At 47.6% G+C, this 26,999-nt stretch overlaps 2 protein-coding genes across 5 annotated transcripts in view; both read left to right on the top strand.

Annotated features, from left to right (window-relative positions):
* The window catches only part of SNTA1 (syntrophin alpha 1), an 87,319-nt gene extending 74,833 nt beyond the window's left edge, over nucleotides 1-12,486 (top strand). For 2 of the 3 annotated variants that reach the window (XM_082746003.1, XM_082746002.1), the window contains exons 3-8: nucleotides 4,431-4,635; nucleotides 7,538-7,745; nucleotides 7,888-8,018; nucleotides 10,696-10,892; nucleotides 11,592-11,779; nucleotides 11,864-12,486. In XM_082746003.1, the coding sequence (XP_082602129.1) occupies nucleotides 4,431-4,635; nucleotides 7,538-7,745; nucleotides 7,888-8,018; nucleotides 10,696-10,892; nucleotides 11,592-11,779; nucleotides 11,864-11,956 (1,022 nt within the window). In that variant the 3' untranslated portion in view covers nucleotides 11,957-12,486. Of the gene's footprint in view, nucleotides 1-4,430; nucleotides 4,636-7,537; nucleotides 7,746-7,887; nucleotides 8,019-10,695; nucleotides 10,925-11,591; nucleotides 11,780-11,863 lie in introns of all 3 variants that reach the window. The other variant, XM_082746004.1, reaches the window with a different exon arrangement.
* A 7,476-nt stretch (nucleotides 12,487-19,962) lies between these two features.
* CDK5RAP1 (CDK5RAP1 mitochondrial tRNA methylthiotransferase) overlaps nucleotides 19,963-26,999 on the top strand; it is a 37,474-nt gene continuing 30,437 nt past the window's right edge. The window contains exons 1-3 of one of the 2 annotated variants that reach the window (XM_082745994.1): nucleotides 19,963-20,086; nucleotides 23,042-23,356; nucleotides 26,751-26,854. In XM_082745994.1, the coding sequence (XP_082602120.1) occupies nucleotides 23,065-23,356; nucleotides 26,751-26,854 (396 nt within the window). In that variant the 5' untranslated portion in view covers nucleotides 19,963-20,086; nucleotides 23,042-23,064. The remainder of the gene's footprint in view (nucleotides 20,087-23,041; nucleotides 23,357-26,750; nucleotides 26,855-26,999) is intronic. The other variant, XM_082745995.1, reaches the window with a different exon arrangement.

Genomic DNA, 26,999 nt, shown 5'->3' with positions numbered 1-26,999 from the left:
ATAAGCCAGGGGAAACAGGAGAGCATGGATGTTGGCATGCATCCTGAAGAGGCCAGGATCATTAGACTAGAGGGTGAGATTAGGGATGTAGCAGGAGGTGAAACCAGAAAGGTAGGCAGGGCTTAGGTCCTAGAGAGCCTTGGATTTTGATGAAAGGTACAGGGGAGCCAGAGCAGGACTTTGTGCAGGGGAGCGGTGTGGCCAGTGACAGCAGGGGGATGTATCAGTTGTATCTCCCCTCCCCATACAGGGTGGAGGGTGGGGAGTGGGGAGGCTGTATTAATCTGGAAGCTTTTGTCTGCAAGTAACAGGAACTCAATTCAAAGGGGTTTAGACAGTGAAGGAAATGAGTTTTCCTCAGAAAACCTAAAAGCAGCATGGCTACATGGTATATTAGTTTAAGGCCTCACCATCCTCAATGTGTTGAGTCCTTGTGCTCAAAAAGTGACTATCATTGCTCTAGGACCAACCCCCTCCCAGCAACTTATAAAGGCTAGAGAGAGGAGAGAAAGGGAAGGGAGTGTACTTTCCTTCAGTTCTCATTGGCCAGAATTGTATCATCTGCCCCTTTCTAAACCAATCACAAGGAAGAGGGATGGAAGGATCATGGTTAGCTTTGACCAACCATGATTTTCTTCCTTGTTTGGGAAGAAGCCGAATCTGTGGGGCTCAGGATTCTGTTAGCAATGAGAAAAGGGGGGGGGATGGTTTGACTATTAGTTAGGCTGTAATGTGTCCCACATCCATTGCCCCTTGAGACATAATCCAATAGTCAGTTCTGGGATAAGTCATTGCTGCAATGATGAGGATGAGTCATTGAGTCATTTTTAGTCCTAGTTCCCAAACTTCAGACCTAGACTTAATTCTTTCAAGAAAACCTGCTCTTGTTTTCAGCTTAATTGCTCTTCCAACCCTAGTAGGGTTTGTAACTTCCTCTCACTTTCACTGATGTTTGCCTTGGATCCTGTCTGAGCCTGAGGGACAGTCTTCTGTGATAGAAATAGCTTCTTATCTGGCTTTTCCAGGGAGCCGGGCCAGTAACTGCGTCCTCACCCCTTCCTGGTGTGTTTGATCACAGGCAGAACATACTGGTTAGGCTTTAAATGCAAAAGTCAGATGGACAGCAAGTCAGATGGCCATGAGGGCATGGTAGTTGAAGGGAGAGGAAGGGAGGCTGCCCAAGGATTAGTAGGCATAAGCACCCCTTAGCAGGGCAGCAGGGGGGACAGCGTAGCTAGGAGAAGAGTGACCAGTACTTGGGTAAGTCTTTTAACCACTATGACGTACACAATGTCTTCCCAGTAGCTGATTTTAGAGATGAGGAGACTGCTGCTCATCAGAATTGGGAACAGTCCAGATGCCAGGGCAAATGTGGCAGACAGTGTTGGTTGCCTGCCTTCCAACTACTTCCCCTTCTTTGTTGCTAACAGAATGCTGATTTTATTGGGTGGAAATATGATCTAAGTCATGATGATTCCCTTTCACTAATGATATTTCTAGAAGTGGGCATGGAGCCCAGTCAGGCCAATGAGATATAAATCTTCATGGGAATATTTACCTCTCTGATAAGGAGTTTTGAGGAGAAAGCCCTTTGTTCTGCCTATCACTTCCCTGCTTTGGGTTTTGTCATGTAAGAAATGATTTGTTTGAGCTGTGGCAGTCATCTTATGTTCATGAGGGGAAGGCCAAGAGACTGGCAGGGAGGCCTACCCTGAATTCAGTGTCATTGAGTCGCTGAACCAATCCTAAAATTGCCTTCCTTTAGATTGCTTTTTTAAATAGCATTTTAGGGGCACCTGGGTGGCTCAGTGGGTTAAAGCCTCTGCCTTCAGCTCAGGTCATGATCTCAGGGTCCTGGGATCGAGTCCCGCAACGGGCTCTCTGCTCTGCAGGGAGCCTGCTGCCTCCTCTCTCTCTCTGCCTGCCTCTCTGCCTGCTTGTGATCTCTGTCTGTCAAATAAATAAATAAATAACATCTTTTAAAAAATAGCATTTTATATTTTATTCTATTTTTAAAAAATTTTTATAGGCTCTAGGCCCAGCATGGGGCTCATGACCCTGAGATCAAGAGACATGCTCTACCAGCTGAGCCAGTCAGGCACCTCTAATAAATATAGCAAGAATGATCAAAATATTTTATTACCAATCAGCCTTAGTGGTTGGGTAATGCATGCCATAGAATACTATGATTGATTTATGATGTCTTCCATGAGCAAGGGATAAAGAAGTGCATATGTTTACCTTCCCAGTCCTACCTAAGGCTAGTCCCATACCTGGTACATGGTAGGTACTCACAAAAACCTACTTGTTTCTAAATCTCTACTCCTATCAGGCTCATCTCAGATCAAACTTGTCATCATATTGCTTTTCACCTCCAACTGCCATTGTTAGTCAGATCTTCCTTTTCTAAAAAGACACGGGTCCAGGCCCCAGTGAAGACTGTTTTTTGGTTGCAAATATCATAATATCATAAATATCATAAATATCCTGTTGGGATGGCAGTTCGACTTTCTAAAGGACGAGTATCAGAAACTGGAGCATTAACAGGTGATCGACAGCATCTTCCCTCTCTCAACATGTATCTCCACCAATTCTCTCTACAAACCAGTTTCTTCCTCTTCTCTGTCCCCACAGCAGAAGGTGGTTGCCCCCGTAGCATTTGTGTTTGTTCAAGATACCAGTCTGGAATCTCTCCCAGTCTCATGTTGGGGAGCCTGCTGTGGGTCAGGAGCTCATCTTGGTCCAGCTAGCATAGCCAGAAGGGCAGGATAACATAGCAGAACATGAATTCATGGGTCAGTTGGGCAGAGAAGTAGATCTAGGCTGTTATTCTAGAACTTCATCGTGGTCACCACTGGCTCCAAGTGCGTAACTGAATTTAATTTTAAATTAATTAAGATTAAATAAAAATAAAAATTCAGTGGCACCTGGGTGCTCAGTGGGTTAAGCCTCTGCGTTCTGCTCTGGTCATGATCTCAGGGTCCTAGGGATCGAGCCCCTCATCGGGCTCTCTGCTTAGCAAGGAGCCTGCTTCCCCCCCACAACTCCTCCCACCTGCCTCTCTGCCTACTTGTGATCTCTGTCTGTCGAATAAATAAATCTTTAAAATAAAATAAAATAAAAATTTAGGTCCTCATTTATACTAGCTACATTTCAAGTGCTCAATAGCCACATGTGGCTAGTGGCTACTGCATTGGACAGTGTATATATGGAACATTTACCTAAGGGCAGAAAACTCTGTTGGACAGTGCTGTTCTAGAAGGTGTCCACTATACTTACTCTATGATGTTTGGTCAGAGCTAAGAGCGTCTATATCGGTTAGGGTACAAGCTATGCTATTGTAACAGGAGATCCATAAAATACTGTGGCTTAAATATAATAGAAGTCCTGGGGCACCTGGGTGGCTCAGTCAGTTGAACATCTGACTCTTAGTTTTGGCTCAGGTCATGACCTCAGGTTCCTGGGATTGAAGCCTGCATAGGGCTCTGCACTCAGAGCAGAATCTGCTTGTTCCTCTCCCTTCTCCTCTGCTCCTCCCCTACTTGTGTGCTCTCTCTCTCTCTCTATTATATCTTTTACAAATACATATAATAGAAATTCTTGCTTTCTTAGGAAACAGACCATGTCTGATGTGGCATCTCCAAAGTGTCAGCATCCATTTATTTCTGTTTTGTTGGTCAGCCTTCCTTAGACCGTGGCTCATGACCTCATGGTCAAGATGGTGCTTCACCAGTCTGTGTCCCAGCCAGCTTGACCCTGTCAGGGGAACAGAGGAGGAAAGGAAGGGCATGCCTCTTTAATAGGCAGACCTTGGCAGTGGTACACATCCCTTCTGCTCTCATCCTATTTGCCAGACTTGGTCACATAAGTACTCATAGCTATAAGGGAGCCTGGAAAAGGGTCTCAAGCTGGAAGGCTATCTCTATCTTGGAGGACAATTGGCATGGCCCCATAGGACCATGTCATTTCATGCCTCCTCCTTGCAGATGAGCAGACTGAAGAAATAGAGGCAAACAATGGGTCAGTGGAAGAGCAGTCCCACCTCCTGACTCCTGTCTCAGTGCTCTTTCATTGCCTTGTTGTGGCTGTTGTCGAGTCCCTTTAAGCAGTCATCCCAAAGGTCCAAACACTTCTACTTACTTGGTTAGAACTTAGTCATGTGACTACACCTAGCTGCAAAGGAGGCTGGGAAGTGTGGTTTTTCTTCCAGGCAGCATGGGCATGCTTCTATAAGCCAGGGGAAACAGGAGAGCATGGATGTTGGCATGCATCTAGTATTTTCTACCACGCTGCCCTGTCAGAGACTTTAACCTAGAGGAGGATAGTGATATGGGACATAAATTAAACTCTTATGAATTAGTGACAGCTGTGATGTGTGCTGCATGGGAGCCCATGTCACGACAGTAACTGCTGACCTGTCCTCTGACCAGTCAAGTACATGAAGGAGGTCTCACCATATTTTAAGAACTCTGCCAGCGGGACCTCAGTTGGTTGGGACTCGCCTCCTGCTTCACCCCTTCAGCGACAGCCATCTTCCCCTGGCCCCCCACCCCGGGACCTCAGTGATGCCAAACGTGTGTCCTTGAAGATGGCATATGTCTCGAGGAGGTGCACCCCCAGTGACCCAGAGCCCAGGTAAGTCTGGGGTGGGGGGGCGACTCAGACAGAGATGAGTGGTGGGGCCGAAGGAAAGATGGCGGTGTGTTGCAAGTGACCAGCACAATGCCTGAACATAGCAGGGCTTAAGAAATGTTTGTTTGTTGAATGGGTGTAAGAGTGAAGAGGATGGTGGTGCGCTTGGGTTTTCTCTTTTCCTCTGAACAGCTCACATCTGAGGAGGAGCTTGGACTGTAGAAGAGCCCTGGGGTCCAGTCCTGGTTCTCCTTGAACTAGTCCCTTTTCCTCACTGACCTTTAGCTTCCTCACTGGGAAATAAAGTTTCTAGACTCAGTGATCCCGTCAAGTCTCTTCTAACTCTGCTGAGGTTTGTAGATGTCCAGTAGCGTTCATGTCAGGGCCGTGGAAAGTGACTGTTCTTCACATATGGGCAGCCTTTACCAGTTCACTGATGGTAAGATTGGTAAGAGCCAACACTATTGAGTGTTTACCATGCACAATTTAATTTAACTCTTGCAGCACCCCTATGAGCAAAGGCCCATTATTTCAGCCCCATTTTGTAGATGAGGACAGAGAGAGGCAGTAACCTGCCCAAGATCACACATCCAGGAAGGGATAGAACTTGCCTCATTCCCAGTAGCCTTCTCTGCTTTAGAAACTTCAGGTGCCTGAGGGATGTGGTGGTTGACTGGAGAATATGTTGACCGAGTGGGGTATGCAGGATCGGGGTGGTGTTTACATAGCGTGACCATAAAAGGCTTTTGCTGTGGGTCCTAGGTACAGCTGAGGTTCAATGCCGGCCGACACCCAACGTTGGCCTGCAGGTTCAGCATCCCGCGGCCTAGCCCTACCCGCTATCCCAACTCTAGCTGCCCCCACGAGGCAAGAGCTGGTGATTTGCAGGTCACTTAAGATGTTCCACCAAAGGGGCGTTTTGTGTTGGATGAAGGCGAGGTGGTATTAGTTGTTCCTGAGACTTACTGAACATTAGGTAAATCGTGGTTCCCAGCCTGATCTCAGACATCACCCGAAACATGTGTTTGTGTGTTTTCTGTTTGTTCATGTGGAGTTGACAGTAAATGCAAGCGTTTGTGTGCTTATGTGAGCGTTTGCATGGGTGTGGGTATAGATTTGTGCCTATGTGTTTGTGTATGTTTGTGTTAATATCCACGTGTGTGTGTGTGTGTGTGTACACGCGTGCTTGACTGTGGGCACGTGTGTAAAACAGATAACTTGGATATACCTGTGGTTCCTTATCAGCACTAAATATCCCAGTCAAAGGAGCACGATCTGGTAACCAAACTGTAATGAAAAATATTTCACACTTTTACTACGTGTTAGGATCACACTGAGCTGCAAGTATCAGGAAGGCCAATAAGCAATGGCTAAAATAAAGGGCGGGTTAACTTTTCCACGTGTTTGAGAAATGGTTCAGGATCAGCTAATTAGGCTTTTTTCGCTCCTCAAGAATGCCCTTAATGAATCAAGCTTCTAGCTTCTCCTCTGCCATTTTCATTGTGTATTTTCTTCTTAGAGGTAGAATGGTGGTTGTGCCTTGAAGCCTGTGTCCGTATTCCAGGCAGGAAGAAGGCAAAAGGCAAAGGAGTTTTTTTCCTGGCATTTTGTTCCTTTGCCGCATAACAAACCATCCTAAAATATAGTGTCTTCAAAGATAACAGTTCATTATTTCTTATAAATCTATAATCCGAGCTGGCTCGGCTGGCCAGTTCTTCTGCTTTTTGTGGTGTCTGCGGGGGCTGGAAGTACAAGATGGCTGCTTCGCCCCCATGGCTGCTGCCTCAGCTAGAATAGTTGGAACAGCCAGGGGCTGGCTAAGCAGTCCTCTTTCCGCAAGGCCTTTCTATGTGCCTGGTTTGTTCTTCCTCTCAGGGTAGTTGGTCGCAGGGTCCTTGGACTTCGTGGTGGCTTGGAAATGCCAGAATGTCACTTCTGTCACATTTTATTTGTCAAACCAAGTTACAAGGTCAAGGAGAAGAGAAAGAAATTTCACCACTTGATGAGAAAAGTAGACTGTGTAGACAGGGAGGCAGGGATTTGGTGGAAGCCATCTTTGGAGAGTAACCACCCCATCTAGGGAAGATTTCCTTTCAGTTGGGAGGGGACGTCCTTGCCAGAGACTTCTGTCTATGTCTCGTGCTTGGACCTGGTGGCCAGCCCTAGCTGCAAGGGAGGTGGGAATTCAGGTACTTCCCTTCCTAGTTCTGCAGTAGAGGGAGGCAAAGGAGAAGGGGGTTGGAATAGGTATCGTGGGAGCCATTCTCCAGTTTCTGTCTCACTTCATCTGTGACAGAAAGGGCAAAGAGGAGCGAGTCTTTCATGGTTCAAACATAACATTTTAAAATCCTTTCCCTGTCACTGCTCCTCTCGGTACCTCCCGGAAACCCTTCCCCCACAGTTGTCCACATGGCTTTTTTTTCTCCATCCCTTCTCCGTTCTCCACTCCTCCAGCTCTTTTTATGCAGACTGACTTGGCCTCTCAGTTTCCACGCTCTCCCCCCACCCCCGCCCCCGTTAGTTTATTACTTGCATCCTGTGCCACAAGGGAGGAGCCAGGAGCTGGCTCAGAAGGAGAATCCTTCTCTTTAGAAACCAGGAGAAGAAAAGTAAGATCATAAATCCTCACGCAGTGGTTTTGGCTCCTATCACACATGTTTGCATATGTGTTCAATTTGTATGTATATGCCTGTGTGTGTATATGTCATAGTCTCTTGTTCCTTAGGCCCTACAAAGCCCCACTTGTGGCTGGAGCCCCTGCAGGGAGTGTCCCTCCCCACCATCTCTCCGATTCCCTGTGGTTTCTCCTGGTTTTGCAAAGAATGGGGTTTGGGGCTAGGTTTCAATGTTGGGCAGCTGCAGCCCCACAAGCTGGTCCTCCCCTCCCCTCTGTTTATGCCTGCAGGTATCTGGAGATCTGTTCAGCAGATGGCCAAGACACCCTCTTCCTGAGAGCCAAGGACGAGGCTAGCGCAAAGTCATGGGCAGCTGCTATCCAGGCCCAGGTCAACACTCTGATGCCTTGGGTCAAGGACGAGCTGCAGGCGCTGCTGGCGGCCACCAGCACAGCTGGGAGCCAGGACATCAAGCATATCGGCTGGCTGACTGAGCAGGTGCCTGCTGGGCCAGGCCTCAGTCCCCCACCTTGACCCCTCCCCTGGAGCTAACCACATTCCTGGGCACGATCCCACTTCTTCCTGGCCCTCTGACCGCTCCCCTCACTGCCCCTCCTCACTGTTGGCTTGCCCCCTGCAGCTGCCCAGTGGGGGCACGGCACCCACCTTGGCCTTGCTGACCGAGAAGGAGCTGCTTCTCTACTGCCATCTACCCCAGACCCGTGAGGCTCTGAGTCAGCCAGCCCGTACGGCCCCCCTCATTGCCACCAGGTATCCGTGGGCAGGCAGGGGTGCCTGTCTCACCCAGAGGTTGGGTGGGGGTGATGCTCTCCATGGGCCTCAGAGCTGGGGGATTCCAGCCTCATTTTGCCCTGGGTTATTTGCCAGGTGACTTGAAGCAAGTGTCTATGTTATCTGGGCCTTAGTTTCTTTATCTGTAAAATGGGGGGTTGCAAGAGAAGGATGCGAGGTCCCACTAGTCACTCACTGATTGACACCTACTCTGCCCCAATCTGTGCAGCATGGTTCAGGGGACAGGGAGCTGATCCCAACAGTCTGCCCTGAGGGAGTATCCAGTCTGGTGGGGGAGGCTGCTCTAGGAACAGCCTCCATAGCACAGAGTTTAGGAACCCCTTCACACTGCCTGGTCTGATGGGCAAGGCTTTAGCAGGAGGTGCTGTTGAGCTGGGCTTTGACGGATGAGTAGAAGTTTGCTATTTCAGAAAAAGTGGAAGAGCATCTTACACAGAGAGCAACATGGTCAAAGTTACAGAAGTATTAAGGGCTACAGGGTGTTCATGGAGCTCCAAGTGTGCTATAAGTGGGATGTAGACTCTATACAGGAAATGAAGAGAAACAAGGCAGGAAGCTGGCAGGGCCTTATCTTGTGGAGACTCTCCTGCCCGGTTAAGGAATGCAAGTAGCTTTATCTTAAGAGTTGTGGCCCAGTGGAAGGGTTTTAGCCTGGGAGTGAGGTGAAGTGTTTGTGTGTGTGTGTGTGTGTGTATGTTTAATTAAAAAAAAATTATTTTGGGGGGCCCCCGGGTGGCTCAGTGGGTTAAAGCATCTGCTTTCGGCTCAGGTCATGATCTCAGGGTCCTGGGATCGAGCCCCGCATCGGGCTCTCTGCTCAGCAGGGAGCCTGCTTTCCTTCTTCTCTCTGCCTGTCTCTCTGCCTACTTGTGATCTCTGTCTGTCAAATAAATTAAAAAAAAATAAATTATTTTTTAAGCTTTTTAAAAAAGATTTATTTTAATTTTTAAAGATTTTATTTATTTATGAGAGAGACAGAGAATGCAAGAGAGAGCAGGAGGAGGAGAGGGGCAGAGGGAGAGGGAGAAGCAGACCACCTCCCCCTTCCCCCTGCCGGGCATCTGATATCCCGATGAGCAAGGAGCCCTATGCGGAGGCTCTATCCCTGAGACCATGATCTGAGCAGAAGGCAGATACTCAACTGACTGAGCCATCATGGTCTCCCTTTATTTATTTATTTTAGAGAGACAATAAGAGTGATCGGTGGGCGTGTTGTGCAAAAGGAGAGGGAGAAGGAGAGAGAGAATCCAAAGCAGACTCCCTGTTGAATGCAGAACCCAAAGCGGGGTTTGATCTCACAACCCTGAGATCATGACCTGAACCAGAATCAGGAGTCTGGTGCTTACTCGACTGAGCCACCCAGGTGCCCTGACTTGGGTTGAGTTTAGAAGAATTCCTGTGGCTGCCACATGGGAAATGCATTGGAGGGGGCAGGATGGAAGCTGGGAGGCTGGTACAGTCATGCAGGAGAGATGGTAGAGGTGGGTGGAGGCAGCAGATGGAGAGGAAAGGCCGCATTTGCATTGGAAGGCACATGGGTGGTAAAATTAACTGGGCTTAGTGCTTGCCAGATGGGGAGGGTGAGGGAGGTGTCCAGGAAGAATGGATGAATGGGAGGTTTGGAGCTTGTGTCTGGATGAGCAATGGGACTAGGGGTGGGAGTGCAAAAGGGGGAGGCTGGAGCAAGTTGCCGAGTTGAGTGGGGGACGGATAGGGAGTTTGGATGGGAATCTTGGGGAGTTATGGGTTTATAGTTCTGGGCTTGAAAACAGGAAACTGGGTGTCACAGCAGCTCTAGTGGGTAGCTGAAGTTATGAGAGAGTGTGTGGAGTGAGGAGCAAAGAGGGCTAGGGGCCAGAGTTCTGCGTCTGTTGCCCAGAGAGGGGGGGTGAGTTACCCTAGGTTAACACAGCAAGTGGGAATCAAACGAAGTGCCTGGGCCACTGGCCCTGGATGGGGCTCCAGCTCATGGGTCAGGAGCCAGATGTGTACCAGGAATAAGCTGGTCATGGATTGCCAAACTAATCAAGGGACTCATTAATTCAGGTCACAAATGTTTATTGAACACCTACTACATGCCGGGCATTGCTTTCATTGCTGAGAAGAGAGTGGTGAACCAATTAGACAAAAATTTGTATCCTAGATGATATTCTAGCGAAAAAGACAACCAAAAACCAAGTGGAGCAAATAAAGAATATGTATCATTTCTGGTTATCATGATGAAAAGTAAGGCTAGTGAGTGCCAGGGGTGCTATTTTAGACAGGGAGGTCAGGGACGGCTTCTCAGAGATGACATCTGAGCAAAGATCTGAAGGGAGTGAGGGAGGGAGCCATGCAGGTCATCAGGGAAGCGTGTCCTTGACAGAGGGAGCAGCCTGTGCAACTGTGCTGAGGCAAGAATGTGCTCCACGTGTTTGAAGACACTAGCATGGGCGGAGTTTCGGGAGCAGGGAAAGGATGGCAGGAGGTGGGCCCGGTGAGTCTGTCAGGGCAGAGCTGGAAGTCCTGTTCACTGATGAGGTGGTAAAGGAGTCACAGGGGCCCTTCCCCAGGTCACCACCCCCATGGCCGATTTCCCCATTGTCTGAGATATCACACTTCGCCCTTCCCCTCCACTCCGCCCCGCCACCCCTAGGCTGGTGCACTCAGGTCCCTCCAAGGGTTCGGTGCCCTACGATACAGAGCTCTCTTTCGCCCTGCGCACGGGCACACGTCATGGTGTGGATACTCACCTGTTCAGCGTGGAGTCGCCGCAGGAGCTGGCCGCCTGGACCCGCCAGCTGGTGGATGGCTGTCACCGGGCTGCGGAGGGTGTGCAAGAGGTGTCGACAGGTGGGCTGGGCGGATCTGGGAGTGCCTCTCAGGTGATGAGCCTCTCACCCCCAGAAGCATTCAAACTTCCTTCTGTAGGGTGCTTCAGGAGGGGGATAAGAAGTGGGCTTTAGGGTCCCTAGGAGCTCTCTCTTTTGGATGTGCAGGTGCCCCAGTGGGTAGTAAGACTCTTTGCCCTGGGTTTTCTTGCCCCAGCTTTGTGATGCCCCTGGGGTACAGTTGCCAGATAAATCATAGGACACCCACTTAAATGTGAATTTCAGAAAACAACAAATACTTTCTCAGTGTAAATATGTCCAAATTATCCATTGTTTATCCGAAGTTCACATTTAACGGGGCAATTCAACGGGTCTCTAAGGGCTCCAAGGGCCATGCTTGGTGGATCTCCTGATAACGTTTATAGGAAGAGAGGGAGTGGGCCTTCTGAACATGACGGAGTTTAAGCTTCCCTTTCTACTTCTGGACGTGGGACCTGAAGTGGTGTAGAGTTTCTCCGTGAGCCCATTTTTCTGTATTTGAGGATGGGGACAACTCCAGGCGGGGTAAATGTACAGATGGTTTACCAGGCAGTGAGCTCCCCGTCCCGAGCAGTACTCAAGCCCCATCTGTGGCATTACTGACGAGGGTCGGCTGTGGAGCTCATGGTCTCTGAGGGGCCAGCTGTGCCTGTGCCCACGTGGCCCCCTCTTGCCCCCACAGCCTGCACGTGGAATGGCCGGCCCTGCAGCCTTTCTGTGCACATCGACAAGGGCTTCACACTGTGGGCGGCAGAGCCCGGTGCAGCTCGAGTTGTGCTGCTTCGACAGCCCTTTGAGAAGCTGCAGATGTCCTCGGATGACGGTGCCAGCCTCCTCTTCCTGGACTTCGGGGGTGCTGAAGGAGAGATTGTGAGTGGAGGGGGCGGGAGGCTGTGTTGTCCCAGCGGCCAGGCTGGGTGGGGCTCCTGACCCTTCTTTCCATCCACCCTGCAGCAGCTGGACCTGCACTCGTGCCCCAAAACCATGGTCTTCATCATCCACTCTTTCCTCTCGGCCAAAGTCACCCGCCTGGGGCTTTTGGCCTAGAGGTCACTGGAAGCACTCGCCCTGAAGAGAGGGTGTCTGTCACCTGGCCTGACCCGGCCCTCCGCTGACTGCCTGCTCACCACTGGGCTGAGGGAAGGGAGTGGAAAGGAATAAGAGATTGGAGTCCCAGCCTCTAAGGGAGTCTGGGATGGTCTTGGGACTGGGACCCGGACTCAGGACACAGTGGATCCTGCCTGTGATGGGGCAACCTCCCAGCTGCCCCACCATTCCCCCACCAGTGCCTTTTGCAGAGAGATATTTTGTGTACACAAAAGCCATTCCGAGCCTGGGACGTGCCCCTGTGGGGATCCTGACCCCAGACAACAACTGCCGGGCCTCCTAGAGGCTCCTAAGCACCCTCAGAGGCCTCCTCTGAAGCTGGAGTTCCCTGGGGTCCATGGCAAGAGAAAGAGGAGGAACCTTTCTGTTCATTTCTCCCCTCAGCTCCACCACCTGGGGCGTCGGTTTTTCTCTTCATCCTCTCTCCTCCTTCCTCTTGGATAAATAAAGAGCCTGTGAGCACATAGGCAGCCTGGCCTAGTGTCTGTGGTTTGTGCCTTGGTCTCTGGACTCTTTGGTGGCCGCCATAGTCCCAAGATGGACCAGACCCAGGACTGGGGCTCTTTTCCAGGAGAAGAGCAGACCTTTAACCACGGGGCCATAAAGAAAGTGTATTTGTTATCTATTATTGTGTGACAAATCACCCCCAAATCTAACAGCTTGAAGTTTATTATTTTTCAGGTTCTGTGGATCAGGAATATGTGAGAGGCTAAGCTGGGATATTGTTGACTCAGGGTTTTTTTTTTTTTTATGAGGTTGCAGTCAAGGTATTGGCTGGGGATGTTCTCATTTGAAAGCTTGACTGGGACTAGAGGATCTATTCCCAACATTGCTCATGCATTTGGCTGCTGGCAGGAAGCCCTAGTTCTTTACCCTACGGGCCTAACCGAGGGCTGCTCAAGTACACTTGTGACAAGGCAGCTGGCTTCCCCCAGAGGGAGTGACACAGAAGATAGAGCCAAGAGGAATCGACAATGCCTCTTATAACCCAGACTTGGATATCTCATACTGTCAGTTCTGCTTTTATTCTAGTCATTAGAAGGGAGTCACTAAGTCTAGCTGACACTCAAGGGGAGGGAAATTAGGCTCCATTTATTGAAGAAAGGAATGTCAGAGAATCTGTGGACCTATTTTAAAGCCATCATAGAGGGGCACCTGGATGGCTCAGATGGCTAAGTGTCTGCCTTTGGCTCAGGTCATGATCCCAGGGTGCTGGGATCGAGCTCCACATCAGGCTGCTTGCTCAGTGGGGAGCCTGCTTCTTCCTCTCCCTCTGCTGCTGCTCCCCCTGTTTATGTGCTCTCTCTCTCTCTCTCTCTTCCTGTCAAATAAATACACAAAATCTTAAAAAAAAAAAAAAAAAAAAACAACACCACATCATAGAGAGCCTCAGGCTCCTTTCCTGTGGGGGAGAGGACACATAGAAAATGGTTTGTGGAATGTTCTTTAGAAGCTGTAATGTGCTGGCTGGATGTGAATATGCCACGTTTATAACTCTCTACTTGTTTGTGCTGTCCAGAAGATCAGTGTCAGTAATGAGAGCTTATGATTGGAGACTGTTTGCTCTCTGCCAGGCACTTTGCATACATTTCTTCATTGGATCTTCACCACACACCTATGATCTCCATTTCAAAGATGCAGAAACTGTGGCTCAGAGAGGGAAAGTGACTTGCTCAGAGTCACACAGCTCTGAGGCATCTAAGCATGGGTTCAAACCAGGTCTTTATTGCTTTGGAGCCATGTGCACCTTGGAGACATTCTGGCCCTGCACTATCCATTAGAAATGTAATGTGAATCACATGTGTAATTAAACATTTTCTAGTAGCCATATTTTAAAATATAAAAAGGTGAAAATTATTTTTTGTTTTTATTTTATATTTAAAAAGATTTCATTTATTTATATGACAGAAAGAGCACAAGCAGGGGGAGCAGAAGTGGGAGAGGGACAAGGAGGCCGCCTGCTGAGCAGGATGCCCTTTGCTTTGTGGGGCTCTGTCCCAGGAGCCTGGGATCATGACCTGAGCCAAAGGCAGATGCTTAACCAATTGAGCCACCCAGGGGCCCCTTATTTTTTTAAAACATATTTTATTTATAGATTTGAGAGCACAAGTGTTGGGGGAAGAGGGAGAAGCAGACTCCCCACTGAGCAGGGAGCCAGATGCAGGGCTTGATCCCAGGACCCCAGGATCATGACCTGCGCCCAAGGCAGATGCTTAAATGACTGAGCCATCCAGGTGCCCTGAGAATAACTTTAATAATATGTTTTATCTAACTCAATGTGTCAAAAATATCACTTCACATATATAAAAATCTATTGAGATGTTTTACTTTTTCTGGGTACTAATTCTTTGAAATGTGGTGTGTGTTTTATATCTATAGCACATCTCTAAGTGCCAAATTTTCATTGGAAATTCTTTTTTTTTTTTTTAAGATTTTATTTATTTATTTTTAGAGAGTGAGAGCATAGGCAGAGTGGGGAACAGAGAGGGAGGGAGGTGCAGGGGAAAGAATCTCAGGTAGACCCCAAGCTGAGCGCAGAGCCCTAAATGGGTCTGGATCTCATGACCCTGAGATCATGACCTGAGCCGAAACCAAGAGTGAGATGCTTAACCCACTGAACCACCCAGGCCTCCCAATTGGAAATTCTTGATTTATATTTATATTTCATAAAATTTATAGTCAAAGAAAGTAGATTCCCATGCCCAAGTTAGTCCAACTGCACTAAAATTTTCCAATAATTAAATTGAGCATCAGTTTTTAAATTAAAATGAATTAAACTTAAGTGGCTCAGTGGGTTGGGCCTCTGCCTTCTGCTCAGGTCGTGATCTCAGGGTCCTGGGATTGAGCCCCGCATCCGGCTCTCTGCGCAGTGGGGAACCTGCTTCCTCTTCTCTCTCTGCCTGCCTCTCTGCCTACTTGTGATCTCTCTCTCTCTTTCTCTGTTGAATAAATAAATAAAATCTTAAAAAAATGAATTAAACTTAAGTAAAATTTAGTTCCTCATTCACACCAGCTGCGTATCAAGTGCTCAGTAGCCACATGTGGCTGGTGGCTGTTGTATTGGACTGAGCAGTTTTAAGCAAGCCTCCGCAGGAGGGAACTGAGGACCACGTGAAGTCACATAACAAGCCAGAGCCAGAGCTATAGTTCTGGAAGCCTGGGGAGACTCAGGTGAGCAGAGATACTCCAGCCTTGCCTATATATCTACACATCTGCCCATCCATCTGTCAATTCATTGTTCATCTGAGAAATATCTAGTGTGTGCCTACTCTGTGCTAGTTCTTGGGGCCAGAGGCTGATTTGCTGAGAGCAAGACGGACAGATTCCCATGCACAGGGAACAGAAATCTGGCAGGATCTCCCACAAGCATATGTGTGGTACAGATTGAGCAGACATGGGGGCCAGCGAGAACCTGACCTACTCTAGGGGTTTAGGGGAGGTTTCTCTCAGAAGGAGACATGGGAGCTAAAGTTCATCTGAAAGAGTATAATAAAAATCAGCTCCTGCTGCTGTAATGCTATGGGGGAAAAAAACCCAACCCAACCTCAGTGACCACAGCCATAAGTATTTATTTTCATGCTCCCGGGGCTGCCTGTTGACTGCAACTTGACCTTTATAAGCTGGGCTTGGCTGGGTGGCTTTACTCCAGGCTATGGGTTTGGCTCAAGTCCACTCTGTGTTCTTTCTGGAGCCCAGGATGAAGGGACATCAGCTCTCAAGGCACTTTCTTTTCTCCTGGCAAGTGACTGGAGTTCAAAGGCAAGCAAATTGCATAAGCATGGTTACGTCCTCTGTCTGTGTTATGTCCTCTGTCATTCTATTGGCCAAAACAAGTCCTGTAACTGAGCTGTCAGTGGGGAAGGGAGGAATAAGAGCTCAGTAACAGAACTATCACAACCAGTAAGAGGTAGGTGGAGAGGGGGAATGGCATCCCAGGTGAGAGATCCTGGGGTGAGATGGAACAAAGGGGCTTCTAAACTCCTGGAATCTGGGGGGGGGGGGTTGTTTTCATCACCTTCATTGTCCAAAACACAGCACCATTTAAAACTCTACAACATGGCAACTGAAAGTAGAGGCTTAAAAGAATGTGGTGAGATGTTATGGGGAAGGTGGTGGGAAATGGTCCCTGGTTCCCAGGTGGGCTGGTATGTGTGTGGGGCAGGATAGTAGGGGATGTTGGGAACAGCTGTTGAGTGTGTGTGTGTGTGTGTGTGTGTGTGTGTGTGTGTGTGTGTGTTGGGAGGTGCAGCCTAACAGAGAACATTCCTCATGTTACCAGCTTCGTACCATGGGCCATGGAATTGCAGTCTCCTGCCCTGATCATGAAGGGGCAAGGGGACATCTCCCTGTGGGGTTCCTAAGGGAAGGGCCAGATTTGAAAGAGCCAATTCTAAGAGCCTTAGAGACCTGGGTTCAAACCCTGACTTTCCCCTGACTCCCATATTGGAACACTCTGACGCTGGCTTTTTTCCAGCTCTAGAATTCCTTGCTCATGACTTTAAGAGGGGAAGACTGAGAGTAAAGAGGGAAGGGCCATGGTGCTACCATAAGCAGGACCTGAAACAGGGAGCTGGTATGTGTGGAAGGACAGGGGCCATGCTTGATGGTCGCCAGGGAGGGAGAAGGGGCATTGTCGCCCTTGGCAATGTGGAAGGCATGCCCCCCTCGACATAACTCATAACAGATGCAGGTGCTGCCACCATAGTGGAACTCTGTGTGGCACAGGTACCACCCCCTCCATGGCCACATTAGGACAAGACATCTTCCCTTTGCAGTAAAAAACTTCACAGTAAACCTGAATATTTCTCCATCTGGAATCTTTAGATCCCAGTGTCCAGTAAATTGTCTCTAGAGTTTTTTTCCATGATTTCTGAAGCGTTGTATTTTTCATGGTACTAATAATTACCCCAAGTGATCAGATCGCATTCTACATTATCTGGAGAACCCACAGTAAAAATTAGGAACCATAGTACAGCTATTGGCCTGTATTTGCCTTTGTATTTTTGACTGAACTGGCACCCAGCAGTCATCTAAGGAGATAGGATGAACTTAATTCCAGTTTCTCGAATGCCTGAAATCCAGGTTTGTTTCCATCATCCTTATGGCCCCAAGAAAGCACAATGGTCCCGGACTCTGATCTTTGGGCAACTGCCACAGTCTCCTAAATGCTCTCCTTACTTGTCTCTCCATCCTCTTACCCCAGGTGCAGTGTATTCTCCCCACAGCAGCCACTTTATAAGCAATGAATCTGGGAATCAGCAGGGCTGATTAACTTGGCCATGGCTATTATGGTGTCAAAGCCTCAGTGGGCACGCAGCCAGTCTGACTTTCACTTAGTCAGTGGTAAGAACAGCATTTTGGGGTCCAACCGGCCTGTGGGTGGATCCCAGTTCTGCCACACACTGGTTGTGCCAGCTTCAGCATATGACCACCTTTTGTCTTTTCAGTTTTCCTGCCTTGAAGTGGGCCAATAATAACCTCAGAGTTCTAATGAGGAGTCAGAGAAGTCATTGCAGCAGGGCCCTCAGATTCTTACTTATTCAAAGTTCTGGGGCCAGTGTCTCCATCTTATTGACACAGGGCTTTCTTCCAAACCACAGACATCCATGCACGCACGGACAGAGCAGAAGTGCTGAGGAACTAGTACACACAGGAACATCTTTCCACCATGATGGCTCACATAGAACTGCTCTAGCTTCCTCTCCTCTTGGATGAAATAATCCTGAGGTGTGTGTACTACACTGTTTCCCAGAACTTCCCAGTGGAATTAAGGCCCAGATGCCCACCATGGTAACATTTTCTCCTTTAAAAAAAAAGATTATTTATTTATGAGTGGGGGGAGGCAGAGGGAGGAGCAGCAGACACCTTGATGAGCAGGGAGCCTGATGTGGGGCTACATGCCAGGACCCTGGGATCATGACCTGAGCTGAAGGCTTGATGGACTGAGCCACCCAGGTGCCCCTCATGGTAACATTCTTTATTGGCTATCACCCCTACCTTGTTTCATTCCCTGATTACCCTAGTAGTGTTTCCTGAGACCACTGACTTGCACTCAAATCCTTATCTTGGGATCTGTTTCTGGAGATCCCAAACTAAAATATAATGCAATCATTTATTCATTCAATCGCTATTTATTAAGCCCTTCCATGAGTTAGGCTCTGTGCTGGCTGCTGGGCATGTTGCGATGAACAGGACAGTATGCGTCCCTCCTCTCAGAGAGCTGAGAGCCTGGGAAACAGGCAACAACAAGTAAACAATGATTCCATCATTTTGGATAGTGTCAAGTACTGTGAGGGAAATGATGTGATAATGATGGGAGCGGGTTATATAGGGGTGGTCAGGGAGGGCCTCTCTGAAAAGTTGGTATCCAAGCTGTGACATGAAGAATGAGAAGGGGCCAGGGCGCCTGGGTGGCTCAGTGGGTTAAGCCGCTGCCTTCGGCTCAGGTCATGATCCCAAGGTCCTGGGATGGAGTCCCGCATCGGGCTCTCTGCTCAGCAGGGAGCCTGCTTCTCTCTCTCTCTCTGCCTGCCTCTCTGTCTACTTGTAATCTCTGTCTGTCAAATAAACAAATAAAAAAATAAAATCTTAAAAAAAAAAAAAAAGAATGAGAAGGGGCCAGCCAAGAAATAATTTGGGGGAAAAGCATTCCAGGAAGAATAGTAAGTAGACTCTAATGTAAACATATGCTTGGAGTATTTATTGAAGGAGCAAGATAAAGTTACAGAGTTGGGGTGTAGTCAACTAGAGAGAATATGTTAGGAGAAGTGAATTGGGGAAGTAAAAGTAAGCAGGGGCCAGATCACGCAGGCCCCAGAACACAGTGGGAAATCTGGATTTTATTGCAATGCCAACGATAAGCCACCCAGAATTTTCAGCAGAAGAGTGATGTGGTCCGAGTCAATGACAACACAAAGTCTCTTTTAAAAATTTTTTTAAAGATTTTTATTGATTTATTTATGGGGGGGAGGAGCAGAGGGAGAAGCAGGCTCCCTGCTGAGCAGGGAGCCTGTAGGGGAGGGTGTGCTGGGGGGTGCTCAACCCCAGGACCCTGAGATCATTACCGGACCAGATGTGGGACATCTAACCCACTGGGCCACCCAGGCACTCCAGACAAATTCTCTTAGGCTCCTTATGGGAAATAGTCTGTAGGAGACAAGGACAAGGTGCAGAAACAAGGAAACCACTTTCCTGCCTATTGCAGTAGTGTTAGATGAGATGAAGGTGGCCTGGGCTAGAGTTGTAGCACGGGAAGTGGATCAATTTGAGACATTTTGGAGTTAAAGCTGACAGAACTTGCTGACAGATTGAAAGGAGAGGGAGAGGGGGGAAAAATGACTCCTCCATTTCTCCTAGTGTAACTGGGTGGATGGCTGGGTCATTCACTGAGATGGTCTAGACTGGGAAGGAACAGATTTTGGGAGAGGCTGTGAGTGTGGAAATGAAGCGTTCTGTATTAAGTTAAGGGTCAGTCATTAGATACCCAAGAGGAGGTACCCCGTATGCCACTCAACTATGGGTCTGTAATGCCTATCCCCGGGGGCTAGGGGGTCCAGGCTGGAACAGTGAATGGAAGTCTTCAACCCATAGTGCAGCGCTGTCCAGTAGAAAGAGGACGTGAGCCACGTATGCAGTTTAAATAGGCACACTAAAAGGGTAAAAAACAGATGAAACTAATTTAAATCATAGTCATTTGATCCAGTATATTCTAAATATTATTTCAACACATAATCAATATAAACAAGATTGATGAACTATTCTGCACCCTTTCTTGGACATCCGGTGTGTATTTTACATTTAGAGCACATTAATTCGCACTCCTTTCATTCCAAGCACAGGACGGCCAGGGACTACCACTCAGGTCAGCGGCCCGAGCCGTTTCGCAAAGCCGGGAACGGGTACCCACCCGGACCCTACTGGGAGAAGCGCTTCCGCCGGGACCTCCCGGACGGAAGTCGTGGCGGAACGGAAGTCGCTCGTGTGTGCTGTCAGCCGCTGAAAGCTGGGGCGGCGTCCCGCTTGACTGAGTGGGGTTGCGTTGCCGGATTTAGGGCGCTCGGGCTGCGGCAGGTGAGCGGCGCGGCCCGCGGAGGTGGTCCATGCATGGGGCCGGCGGGCGGCGGAGCCCCGCAAACGCTAGGTGTTCGAGGGGAGGATGGCGCGGCCCCTGGAGTCAGACTGTCAGGGTTCGCGCCCCCGCCCCGCTGCCTTCTCGCCTGTGACCTTGGGCATGTCATCCCCATTGCCCCCGAGCCTTGTCCTCGTCACGGGTGAAGTCGGGACGATAGATTGGCTTACAATGTTGGTGAGGATTAGATACGGAAATCCATGGGAAGCACTAAGCACCGCGCCTGAAGCCTTGTAGCCACCCCAACAAAGTGTTTGGGGTGTTTTATCGTCTAGGCTTACTTCGGTTGAGATGAGGCTGCTGTCTGGTCGTTATTGCCGTCTACCAATTTTTGAGCATTACCAACCCCCCCGCCCCCGTCGCTCCAATTTTATTTGCATTATCACATTTGATCCTCACAGCAGACACAGGTATTACTATCCCCATTTGACTCATGGAGAAATGGAAGCTCCCCGAGTTTAAGAAGCTCGCCAGGTGCCCAGGGTTACCTGGCTAGGCAGCAGCTGGGGCAGACAGACTCCAGAGTCCATGCTCTTAACCGGATTGCTTTATATCTCCCATGAAAGGGGGTGCGGGCTGCAAGTGTGCAGTTACTGAATGCTTACCTTATGCCGAGTTTTGTTTTTAATACCTTTTTTAATTCTTACAGTATCTCTGGGACGCAGGTACGACCTTTATCTTTATCTTACAGATGTGGAATTGGCAGCTCAGCGATAGGAATTTGGCTTTCCCAAGGTCACACAGCAAGTAAGGAGCAGGGAAGTGTGACTTTAAAGCTCACACTTAGAAGTCTGCTGTTCTCTGATGCTTGAATGTAGGTTAGCACGGCACCTGCCTAAAGTGCTGGTAGCAGGCGACCGAGTTCGAGAGGCAACAGGCTGCAGCTGCTCATTTTACATGTACAGCACCTGCCATGAGTTAGTTACTGAATGGGAGATGTTGAAGATGTACAAATGGATGAGATTTGTTCCCTGCTTTTAGAGATCTTCCAGCCTGTAAGGGATGGCAGAAGTGTAAGTAGTAATTAACAGTCAAGTCTTGAGATGGAGATTAGGAGGCTTTGGGAATCTATAGGAGGACCCTAGCCTAGACTTGGAGAATGGTGGCCAGGACAGGCATCTAGGAGGCATTCTAGGAGGAAGCAGAGACCTAAAAGCATGAGAGTTGGCTAAGTCAGAGAGAAGACACAATAGCTAGAGAGAACAGCGCCTATAAAAGCCTAGAAGCTAGTGAAGATCAGTACAAAAATGGTGTTACTAGAAGCAGTGAGGCAGTCAGGCTGGAGACCGTGAGGTCCGTTAAGGATGTGTGGTGGGAAGTGCGTCTCCATCTCTTGGACTTGGAGTCACCAGGGTTCCTTCCTGGGAGGCATTGACTGTTTCTTACGCACCCTAGAGATACTGTGCTCATTGACAAGTATGTACCTTAATATTCCTGTGCTCCTTCCCCTGCAGGTTAAAGTATAGCATACTACAGACACTATTGGGCGTTTTGCTTCCTTGTTTTTGTCATGTATGGATACAGCCTTACTTTCTTTTTTTTTTTTAATTTTTTTTTTTTTTTATTTGACAGAGATCAAAAGTAGGCAAAGAGGCACGCAGAGAGAGAGAGAGAGAGAGAGAGAGGAGGAAGCAGGCTCCCTGGCTCGATCCCAGGACCCTGGGATCATGACCTGAGCCGAAGGCAGAGGCTTTAACCTACTGAGCCACCCAGGCACCCGCACCCCACAGCCTTACTTTCTAACAGTTGCATTTTATCCCATTGCATGGATGTACCATGACTTAACTAGTCCTCTTTTGATGACATTAGGTCTTTTCCATTCCTTTCCTGTTAGAAACACTGCTGCACTGAATATCCTTACACATGGGTCATTTTATACATGTAAGACCCTATCTGTAGGATAAATATCTAGGAATGGAACTGCTTGGTCAAAGGGGTTGTGAGTGTCATTTTGATGGAAAGTGGCAAATTGGCCTCTGTAAAGGTTGTGCTATTTTTGTCTCCCCAGCTATGTGTGAGGGGGCCTGGGTAGAACATTTGAAGGCAGTAAGTCGAGATTCTTGGAAGGTAGGAGTCACTGATCAGACATATGGTGCTCCATGTTAGATACGTCCCATTTGAAGGAACTCAAAGAAAGATCCCCTCAGATAGTAAGTGGATTTCATAGTAATGGGAGGCAACATAGCTAGGTGGCTAGGAGCATGGTCTTTGTGGTCATATAGACCTTCATTTGAGTCCTGGCTCTGTTGCTTAGGTGGGAGCTTAGGTAAGTTCCTCAGCTTCTCTGTGTCTATTTCCCTATCTCTGAATGGGGGTAATAGTACCACCTGTGTCCATCTTGCTGAGGATTGCTGTGAAGATTTAATGCCCTTGAAACTGTTCCTGGCCCAAGGTGCTTCTTTGTTATTTTGTGACACCATCTCATCTCATCTCTACCACCCCTTTGTTTTGAAAACTGCCTGGATTTGTATCTTACCTTTGGTACTCCTTTGTCTGATATTAGGCAAGTTGTCCCAGGTTGTGTTTTTTTTTTTTTTTTTTCCTAACTTATAAAATAGGGATGGTATTAAGAATATCTTCTTCTTCGGGCGCCTGGGTGGCTCAGTGGGTTAAGCCGCTGCCTTCGGCTCGGGTCATGATCTCAGGGTCCTGGGATCGAGTCCCACATCGGGCTCTCTGCTCAGCAGGGAGCCTGCTTCCTCCTCTCTCTCTCTGCCTGCCTCTCTGCCTACTTGTGATCTCTGTCTGTCAAATAAATTAAAAAAAAAAAAAAAAAAGAATATCTTCTTCTTCTTGGGTTTTTGGGTATTAAATGTATTAATACATGGGATGTGCTTATAGCATTGCCCGGTATGAAGTGTTCAATAAATGTTGGTGTACCTGTTATTCTTTTGCAGACTTTGGACTTTGATTTAGTGCCATGCATCCTTTGCAGTGTGTCCTGCAGACACAGAGGTGGGGGCCCTTGGCTTCCGTGTCCTGGCTCTTGCTCAGGACCTGCAGGGCATGTAGTAGTGTTCCCAGCACTGCATGTCCGAGTGTAGAGAGGCAGCAGGAAGATGGAATTCGGAAGGATTTCAGCTCCAGGCTTGCCAGTGGGCCGACTTTTCAGCATTTTTTAAGAAGAGCATCAGCTCCTCAAGAGGAACCAGACATGGAGGACCCTCCCCCCTATCTCACAGTGGATGAACTTCTAGGGAAGCAAAGGAAAGGTTGGTTTTACTTTTCTTCTCTCTTCAGACTTCCTGCTTTGCTCCTTTCTAGTACCCACATCCTGATTCTTAATTATTCTTTTATTGCAAACCTGGCTTTGGAGGGTTAATAGGGTGGGAAGGTTGCTAGGTTCTGGAATTGTCAGACTTCATCAAGTAACTATATATATATATATATATATATAAATTTTTATTTTATTTTATTTTATTTAATTAATTAATTTATTTATTTAAAAAAGATTTTATTTATTTATTTGACAGAGAGAGATCACAAGTAGGCAGAGAGGCAGGCAGAGAGAGAGGAGGAAGCAGGCTCCCCGCTGAGCAGAGAGCCCGATGCGGGACTCTATCCCAGGAGAGATCGTGACCTGAGCCGAAGGCAGTGGCTTAACCCACTGAGCCACCCAGGTGCCACACATCAAGTAACAATATTAAGAAACTTGTGGGCACCTGGCTGGCTCAGTTGGTGGAGTGTGCAACTCTTGACCTCAGTGTTGTGTGTTCAAGCCCCATGTTGACTGTAGAGATTACTTAAAAATAAAATCTTTAAAAAAAATTTTGGGGTGCCTGGATGGCTCAGTCAGTTGTGTCTGACTTTGGCTCAGTTCATGATCTCAGGGTCCTAGGATCAAGCTCTGTGTCAGATTCTGTGCTCAGTGGGCAGTCTGCTTCTCCCTCTCCCTCTGCCCCTTCCCTGGCTTGTGCATGCTTGTGTACTCTCTCAAATAAATAAATTAAATCTTAAAAAAAAAGAAAAAGGAAAGAAACTCATACTTTTGGTCCTTGTAGCTAGGGTGGGTGGAAGTCCTGGGGAGTCTTCTGTTTGGTTACTTTTGGAAACCCTATATTTACTCTGTTCTGATTTTTAGATCATTTTTTTTTTTAAGATTTTTATTTATTTGTTTGACAGATAGAGATCACATGTAGGCAGAGAGGCTGGCAGAGAGAGAGGGGGAAGCAGGCTCCCCGCCGTGTAGAGAGCCTGATGCAGGGCCTGATCCCAGGACCCTGAGCTGAAGGCAGGCTTGACCCACTGAGCTACCCAGGTGCCCCGATTTTTAGATCATCTTAAGTCATAAGAAAGCTTTCACAGTTCGTGCTGTAGAAATTCACTCAAAAATATTTCATTTATTTATTTGAGAGAGAGAGCAGAGAACACAAGAGGAGGGAGGGAGAAGGGCAAAGGGAGAGGGAGAAGCAGATTTCCTGAGCTGATGTGGAGCTCCATCCCAGGCTCCATCCCAGGACTCCAAATGAAAAGTAGACACTTAACCGACTGAGCTACCCAGGTGCCCCTCTTTTCTTTCTTTCTTTTTTTTTTTTTTAAAGATTTATTTATTTATTTATTTGAGAGTATATGCATGGATGTGTGAGCATGGAGTGGTAGAGGGAGAGAATCCATAAGCAGACTCCCCACCGACTGTGGAGCCCCATGCAGAACTCCATCTTATGACCCCAACATCATGACCTGAGCCAAAAATTCAGCTGGGTTGCTTAACCAACTGAGCCACCCAGCTGCTCCTTTGTAATTAAATTTTTAGAAACTGGTATAAAATGTTAACATTTTGCTGTACTATGATGTACCTGTCCTCTATAGTTGGACATTGTTTCAAAAGTTCTATATAAGTTGTTTAAAAAGTTTTATACAAGTAATGCTATAATATGTATCTTTGTATATACCTGCAGGTATATACATATAAATGTATGTTTATGTCCTATTAAATTTTTTTCTAGGACAAATATCTAGGAATTAAACTAGTAAATCAAGGAGTATGTACATCTTGTGACTCCTGTTAGATATATATATATATTTTTTAAGATTTTATTTATTTATTTGACAGAGGGAGAGATCACAAGTAGGCAGAGAGGCAGGCAGAGAGAGAGGCAGAAGCAGGCTCCCTGCTGAGCAGAGAGCCCGATGCGGGGCTTGATCCCAGGACCCTGAGATCATGACCTGAGCCGAAGGCAGAGGCTTAACGCACTGAGCCACCCAGGCGCCCCTCCTGCTAGATATTTTGTAGTTCTTTACATATATGTAAATATGTTTATTTGTTGTTCCCCTCAGTTCTGACGTAATTTTTTTTTTTTTTTTAAAGACCAGGAAAGTGAGCCAAGGAAGGTTTAAAAAAACATTGTTGGTTGTTTCTTTCTTTAAGTTATTGCTGTTCTGTGTTGGTTTTCATATGATTTTTTTGTCACGAACTTTTAACTTCATTTGGACTTTATTTGGGTCTGTTGATTAAAAGGTGCTGAGGGGCAGGAATTGATGTAGGAATATAATTTTTTTTTTTTAAATTTTATTTATTTATTTGATAGAGAGAGATCACAAGTAGGCAGAGAGATAGGCAGAGGGAGAGTGGAGAAGCAGGCTCTTTGCTGAGCAGAGAGCCCGATGCGGGGCTCGATCCCAGGACCCTGAGATCATGACCTGAGCCGAAGGCAGCGGCTTAACCCACTGAGCCACCCAGGCGCCCTGTAGGAATATAATTTCAGAGGACTTGCCAGAGTATGAAGTTGATGTTCTTAAAACTTGATGCAAATGTGTTTTACATCATAATACAGCCATGCTTTCTTTCCTTTTTTTTTTTAAGATATCTCTGTACCCAATGTGGGACTTGACCTTAAAACCTGGAAATCAAGGGGCACGGGGGTGGCTCAGTGGGTTAAGGCCTCTGCCTTTGGCTCAGGTCATGATCCCAGGGTCCTGGGATCGAGCCCCGCATCGGGCTCTCTGCTCAGCAAAGAGCCTGCTTCTCCACTCTCCCTCTGCCTATCTCTCTGCCTACTTGTGATCTCTGTCAAATAAATAAATAAATAAATCTTTAAAAACAACAACAACAACAAAACCTGGAAATCAAGAGTTCCATGCTCTATCAGCTGAGCCAGCTAGCCGCCCCAGTGCTTGCTTTCGTTTCAGTATGTTTGTTTGAAGTTACTGTAGGAAGTTACCTCATTTTTATTTTCTGGCTTTGTGTGCCCTATGGCCATTGCTGCTCCCTTCAGAGGTTGGAGAACTTCATTGTGAGAAGGAGGGGTATAATGTATGGATTTAAATTTTTCCCCCAAGTTGATACTCAGCACTATTAGCTAGTTCTCCCTTTTCTAATTGTTTTTATAACCACATTGCCTTGACTCTCAGGTGCATGTTTCTCCTGTGTTTTAAATGATATGGCCTGTAATTATGTATGTATGTAATATAGTATTTCTTTTGTTCTGTAAGGCTATCATTAATTTGGGGGTAGACCTGGAACTTAATATTGTCTTAGAATTGAGGCAGCGGGATTTAGTGGATGACCAGTTGCCTCAGATGTTTCTGGGGCATTTGGGAAGGAGACCTGTTGAGACATGTGGTCCCTTTTAGTTTACCTATTGTGGAATCCCCCTCTCATTGCAGTCTACCTGGAGACCTATGGCTGCCAGATGAACGTGAATGACACAGAGATAGCCTGGTCTATCTTACAGAAGAGTGGCTACTTGCGGACCAGGAACCTCCAAGAGGTACATGCATTTTCTGCTTTCATTGTTTTCTGGGCCTGGGTGAGACTCTGCATTTGTGCCAGTTTTCAGATGTAGCTTCAGAAATAAGGTATGGCCTGGTGAGAGTGAGTTCCCTTGAGTAAAATGCATAGCATGGAACTAAGGT

Source organism: Mustela nivalis, assembly GCF_964662115.1.
Source record: "Mustela nivalis genome assembly, chromosome: 8".
NCBI lineage: Eukaryota > Metazoa > Chordata > Mammalia > Carnivora > Mustelidae > Mustela > Mustela nivalis.
This window is presented reverse-complemented; position numbering and strand designations above follow the sequence as displayed.